Source organism: Triticum dicoccoides, chromosome 4A (genome assembly GCF_002162155.2).
Source record: "Triticum dicoccoides isolate Atlit2015 ecotype Zavitan chromosome 4A, WEW_v2.0, whole genome shotgun sequence".
Classification (NCBI taxonomy): Eukaryota; Viridiplantae; Streptophyta; class Magnoliopsida; order Poales; family Poaceae; genus Triticum; species Triticum dicoccoides.
This window is the reverse complement of record NC_041386.1, coordinates 723425273-723432268: the sequence shown is the minus strand read 5'-3', so window position 1 is coordinate 723432268 and position 6996 is coordinate 723425273. Positions and strand designations below refer to the sequence as shown.

Genomic DNA, 6996 nt, shown 5'->3' with positions numbered 1-6996 from the left:
AAGGAGTAGAAGGTGACAATGGCCATGTTGCACGAGGTAACACCATAAAATAAGGAGATGTGGGTGCAGCTTTTTTTCACACTATGGATACTTGCCATGCACCGATCAATGCTGCAGCCCAGGGACGATAGTGTCCAGGTAAACGCAACGACTGCTATTGTGAACCTATTTCTTGAGGTGGAGAGCAAGTGAAAGTGCATCTAATCCGCTTGGTGGATTTTGGTAATTAATGTAAACATATCTCGAAGAACTAATGTTTTATCTAGCTTATCTTTGGAATGTTACATGTTGCAACAAAACAAATGAAAGATGACCCCCGCGAACTATCATGAAGATTTGTTGGCCAAGCCAAGTATTCTCCATTTCCATTTTAGTGATCTAAGATCACATTGAGTTCATAGGCATATTGATAGTATCAAAAGGAGATGAGGATGCCGTGATGAGTTTCTTTCTCTAACTGCTTAAAGATCAAACTCCAAATGTCCACAGAAGCTCTCAAATTCCTCCACTATATCTACCCAAGTTTCACACCTCAAAGCTGCCGAGCTCTTCTAGTTGGAACAGGCGAGCGATTCATCCAGATATAGTTGTTGCAAAGCATAGCACTCTGAAATTGTCATGTATTCCACTTGGAACCGTCAAGGTATCCTGCAAACCCTATGTTGCTCCCTCGGAATTTCCGGAGCCCTTCGTTCGGAATTTTTGAATTGGTTACAGAGAGTGTGCCACTGCCAAGGTAGTCGCCTCAGAGCCTTCGAAAGCTATCCCTTCAAACTATCCAAGAGATTTGAAAGTTACCACCTTTGTCCAGGTCGAACAACTGAGCTAATAACTCTGGAGCTTTTGAGCTTTATGTAACGGCAGATTTCTAGCCCAGACTATATTCACCATCATCACTAAAGGAAGCAAAATTTAATAATAACTTATCTTCTGAGAATATTTCTTATGCTGATTTCAAAGGGCTTTCTACTCAACTACCCAAACCAGTCGTTTGAGATCTAATCCCCTCCTTGCTTTCCACTTCTACTTCAATGATCCAAAAGCAATATCTTGAGAGAGTTTGAGTTATCATCTTTTGAAGTACAAGAACAAGGTATTCATCACCAAACAACCTCAATCTTATTATTTTCAGAGGGTGTGTGACTTACGTGCTTGGGAATCTTGAAGTTTCTGAAGAAAACAAGAACTTTGTAAGGGCCCGTAGATAGTCTATGAGTAAGGCTAGTCCTTCGGGGAACTCGCCAACTATTCAAACCATGGGGTAAAATCTTTACCGAGCTACCCCGTGTTTGCATATCTCCAACTCCATTCTTACTTTACCATTGCAAAGTTTTCACTTTCTGCTCCCTATACTCTTGTAGCCTTGCATGTGTAGGGTGTTTGATAGATTACTGCAGAAAAGCTTAAATTTACCAACGAAACTAAAACTTGGGAAAAAGAGTGATTTTTTTCTTAGTAGTATATTCATCCCCCTCTAGACATACTTAATTAATCAACAATATGTGGTGGCACTAGTCGGCGTACGCCTGGTTGGCCATTAGGAGGTGTGTTACCATGCTGCCAATGTGATATACAACTATGCCATGGAGAACGAGAACCATGTGGCCTGTAGCGTGCTCGACATGATCCTGCCGCTATTGGACCCTACACCAACGTCAGCATGATGGGGCACCATTCGCGAGGCAAGGCCAGCTTAGTGTTGTATCTCTTCTGCCTCACAGGGATGAACTGTGCAGTAGGAGTGTGGTGTCGGAAGGGCAGTGGATGATGGCGTTGGGGGAAGAAATGACAGGAGCGGGTCCAACGACGATAGCGGAATCGTCACAGGTGTATGGCGGCGCCTAGAACAATACATGATGGTGCTGGGAAAAGGAGAGGCGAGGGTGGAAGACTAGTACGACTGTAGATGTGCAATGGCTCCTAGAAGAAGCAAATGCGGTCACAAATCCAACGGTTTTAGAAGATGGAGGCAGAAAGAAATCAGGTTGGCTAGAAGTGGTAGGAGCTGGGTCATCATGGCCAGTATTGAAATTCAATCGCAAATACACACCCATGATGATTTTGTATCGATGGGAAAGATGGATAATTGCATTTGTGTGAGTAAGAGAGTTGTGGCATTTTTCAAAGTTGAGTTTTTGTCATGACATTCTTTCGAAAGTCACAAAATTCGAGTGGCATATATGTACGTTTTCCCTTGAGTAAGATAAAAGCAAGAAATACATGATGAATCTATACATGGAGTGAAAGGTAATACCTTTGAATCTCTTTACTAAGTCCATTCTTGTATCATAGTTATACACATGAATGGATCCGTCATATGTCCCAGCCACAAACCATCGCCTCCTTGTAATGAATTTAACAGAATAAACATTGTATTGGGTGTTAAGGATATTCCCAAGGAGGCCTGTTCCCTCCCAGGTGTTAATCGATGACATCATTCTCTGATGGTGATAATAGATGATATTTGTTAATTCAAGGTAAAGAAAACACTACATTGTGATTTGCTATTCCCTCTGTTCCAAAATATTGCATATTGGATTTCTCCAACATCAAACTTTGTAACTTTCACCAAGTTCATAGACAAAATTATCAAACGTCTAGAATAGCAAATCAATAACATTAGATTTCTCATGAAATATATTTTTCATATGGCATATATTATGTTATAGATATAGATGATTTTATCTATAGAATCGGTCAAAGTTTATGAAGCTCATTATTTTCAGAAAACCAATTCACACTATTGTGTAAAGAAGGGATTAATGCAATGGAGTATTTTATTTGTGTGTGTCACGATACCATGGATTCTGCATTCTTAATCCGAAAACCATCACGCAAAAGAGACATGCAATGTGACAGTTGTTTTTAGGCTGTCACCAAAAACGACCATCACAAAACTTAAACAAACACCTAGACTATGGTACTGGAAGTAATGCTAGGAGAATGCATTAACATGCCTGCGTGCCACACTTCCATATAGAAACATCTCCATTGAGGTGGCCTGTTATAATCCTGTGTTGACAACAATAGATTAGTGCTCGGATCTTCGCAAAGAAATGACTCACTTGAACAAAAGGTTAACTATGCATATGCCCATACTATATATGCTATGTACCCACCATGACTCTGTCGGATCAGCATCTAGGGAACACAGGAAACCAGAAGAATTCTTAGGGTGGAACAAACCCCAAATGTTTATTAAAGGTGGGGCTACATCTTCTCCAGTCGATCCGTTCTGCAAATTTTGACACATTAAGTTCTAGAAAAATCCACTCTCTTTTGCTTTCGAGTTTTGACCCAACTCTCATTCTTATTTTACAGGAACTCAAAACAAGAAAAAAGAAACAGCGGGAATAGCAGGCAGTTAGCAAATTTTGCCTTCTTAATAATACGAGCATGACACCAAAACAACTCTCTGGCTTGACAGTCAAACGTTATTACTTTGAATGGTAAACATGAGCAGCAATATATACTTTTTTGCCTACACCACCTCACCTCAGACATTGCCTGTTCTTGCAGAGACAAAACCGCTTTTAGTTTCACCTCAGGCCCCACATTCCCTGCCTCTTTAGCATCCTCAAAAAATTGATCACAGTCGGATTGGTCTTGGAATGTATAGATGTACTTATCCCCAGATATACTGCTCTGCAGGATCAGATTAAAGTTTTGTTCCTGTTGTAGATGTGCTAGCTCTCCCACTGTCACGACAAGAGTATAAGTGGATCTCGACGGCACAATTCCGCTGAGAGGCATCCTTACGAAGGGATGCCACGACCACATCGCTTCCTTTTCTAAGCTAAGTCTAAATGCCACATGTTTATCCGTGTTGTTTGTTAGGTTCAGTGAGCATGGGATCAACTTGTGGGTATGGAAGGGGAAATGGAGCTTTCGAGGGTGGACATGAAGAAGCTCATTTGACCCTTGGGTTATGACCTGCAGGATAAGAAATATTATAATGGTTAACCTTCGTACTTTCACATGAATAGAGTCTAGTCAGGAAAAAGAAACTCGATCATCTTCTTTGTCTATGTAGTCCATATAAGGATAAATCTATGGATTGTGGTGATATGCATCATCACCACTTGATTTACGTTACAAGTGCGTTTATCATACATTCCATGATATGTAAAGAACGGTCTCAAAAATTCATAAAGGTAAAAGCTTTGTAAGTTTAAATTCAGTGAGGTTACCTCAGAATTTGTGTCTTCTGTTCTCGTATCAGCGCATAACAGTGGCTCACTAGTTTCCCTTGAGTCCTTCTGATATTTCTCATTATCAATACCCAGGATTGTTAATGCAACTTCTTGTCCAATAACAAACCTATCATATAAAGACACACATTGGTTTACAGGTTTGGACTAAAAGAAGTGAGAATAATGTAAAAAGTGTTGCTCGGGAATACAAATGAAAATAAATTTGCTCCCAGGTTATTAGGTCGGTGGTGATGATTTTGATTGCTCTTCATTAATTTTGCTTGCACGCATAGACAATTATATAAAAATATGCAATTCCATCTCACGAAATTACAAGATGTAAATAAATTTTGTGCCTGCCTCCTGCATCGATTACTGATGGATGCCATCCATTTTGGTGGCATAGTCGTGTGGGTTCTATGAGTTGATCTGATAAATTCTACTCCCTCTCCCTCCGAAAACTTTTATAAGACGTTTTAGATCACTAAGTACCGACCTAAAACTATAAAAGTTTGCAGAGGTAGTACATTGTTCTGGAAAGAGAACACAATATTATATGCAGCGTCCAGAAGCTCTGGTAATTTCCCCAACTACTGAAGTTGATACATGTGAACAAAATATCCTATCATTAGGTTCCGCTTAAATTGCAGTTAGCAATTTGCTCTTAAAAGAAGGCAAAGGGGAAATTAATTACCATTTTTTTGGTCCCATCAAACATGCCATGCCATGTATCGTTCCTCCATAAGCATAGTCAAGGACTCCCTCAAGCCTGTGGAAAGGAAGCACTCGCTTATAAACTGATAAGAACAAGAACAAGTCATGTGAACTAACTATGTCCTCTGTTAAGGAATTCCCTTTTGATTAGACAAATAAAACAAGCCGTACATCTGCTCAGGCCAAGTTATGGTATTTTCGATTTATTTTTGTCAAGCTGGGAAACACGCGCATGATTACAAAAATGACTGTGTGCTCTAAAGGAAAACATACTTATTATTCATTGGGCACTGCGTGGTGGTGGCGTCTGCCGCCTGCGTGCATTGGATGTTTAGGAATGACTTAAACCTAGGTGAACTGGTTCCACCACAAGGAACCTAACCATGTGAATTATGCTCGGTTTGCGACTAAATTATATGTAAATCCCTTCTTGTTACACATAAAGGAAAAGTTTTGCAAGTTCGAGTCTGACATATCCTACCACAATATGAAATTTGTAGGCATCTAAAGGAAATAACAGCAGGGGCTCTCAATACAAATAAATAAGTAGTAGCATCGTCAAGGTGTTTGTTGTGATGCCATGCGAGCATCAGGATGTGGCAGAGATGCGAGAGACCATGGCAACAATCACGATGCCCAACTTTCAACAATAATATTGATAAATTCGAAATAAATACCTACAGTTGAAAATCCAAATATTTGTTATTTACATATAAAAAATACAATTGAAAGCAGATCATGTCCCTCACATCACATCACTCCTTGCGGGCTGACCCGACAGAAACATTAGCTGCTGCCTCCACCATCCCATCCTGCCCCTCATCTCCTCGTCAGTGTCGGAGGATGCCCCTGGGTAAAACCCACAGTATGGCGGCGATGGATTTGTTTTCCTCACAAGGCACAGAGTACAGAGGGGCTGATTGGAGGCCAGGGAGGCGTCGAGTCATGGTGCCGGCCAGCAGCCATCAATGATGGAGGTGCGAGCTGTTTCGGCAGGCATGATGGTGTGGGAAGGGTGATTGACTGTGCGTGGAGCCACAGATCTGCAAGCTGGCACATGCCGCCGGCAGTAGCCAGCAAGATGTCGCTTGATCATGGGCTGGATCTGGGCCCAAGCAAGACGTGGCATCCGGGTAACTCGTCTGGTTACGGAGGCTGCTAGGTGTTGCTATATTATGGTGTGCACAGGTACCATTGCCAAGACGATGGTGTGACAACAACCGGAAGGAACATGATGACGTCGTGTCTTCTGGCGAAATCTCCTTTGTCCAGGTAGTTCTGTGTGAGCATGTCAGTAGAGAGGTGGATAGTGATATTGGCGATTGGCCTTGATGTCGCATTATCTCTGGGTGAAAACTCATAATTTAGCCTTTTGGTAAGGGGGCGCGATTGCCCCAGGTTTCACCTTTGGTTGGACCAACCAACATTGTTTGTCTGCTTCTGGACCATCATGTTCTGTTGGATATGTTGCTCGATCTCATGGTGCAACACCACCTTCCACATAATCCCCTTCCGGCGCATCGCCTAATTCTTGACTAAGATGCCTCTTTCCATATGAGTTATGATTTCACCACTGTAAAATAGATGCCCGAGGGAGGGGCCGTCGTAGTTCTTTCTATGCCCGAGGAGGAGGGACAGGCAACAGGGGTTGCCCCTTCTCCCTCGCCTTGCAGGGGCAAGGTGAGGCGCGTGGCGAAAGCAGACACCTCTAGGGGTGTTCGGCTGCGCAACCGCGTCATTTGGATGCGAGCGTTGTTCTGGAATATCCGTGGCTTTGGCCACGTGGGTCGGTGCACCCAACTGAAAGAGTACATGCGCAAAGAGGACGTGAACATCGTAGGGCTTCAGGAAACGATTAAGAATGATTTCCGCTTCCATGAACTGCTAGCGTTAGATCTGTTAGAACGTTTTGAGTGGCACTCTGCCCCCGCGGTAGGGCGTTCGGGTGGCATGTTGATGGGTCTTAGCCGGGCTGCGTATGAAATTATCAACTGGGATAGGGGCGCTTTCTTTATTGCTGCTCACTTCCGCATTTGTGCTATGCTCCGCGAGCTAGTAGGTATTCAGGTCTACGGACCGGCCGATCACG

General features: G+C 42.5%; 1 protein-coding gene across 2 annotated transcripts in view; it reads right to left on the bottom strand.

Annotated features, from left to right (window-relative positions):
* LOC119288188 overlaps positions 1 to 6996 on the bottom strand; it is a 95122-nt gene that overhangs the window by 37207 nt on the left and 50919 nt on the right. For both annotated transcript variants that reach the window (XM_037567813.1, XM_037567814.1), the window contains exons 15-20: positions 4888 to 4962; positions 4191 to 4320; positions 3496 to 3933; positions 3120 to 3235; positions 2958 to 3012; positions 2255 to 2441 (exon numbers count right to left, since the gene is read on the bottom strand). In XM_037567813.1, coding sequence (XP_037423710.1) covers positions 2255 to 2441; positions 2958 to 3012; positions 3120 to 3235; positions 3496 to 3933; positions 4191 to 4320; positions 4888 to 4962 — 1001 coding nt within the window. The remainder of the gene's footprint in view (positions 1 to 2254; positions 2442 to 2957; positions 3013 to 3119; positions 3236 to 3495; positions 3934 to 4190; positions 4321 to 4887; positions 4963 to 6996) is intronic.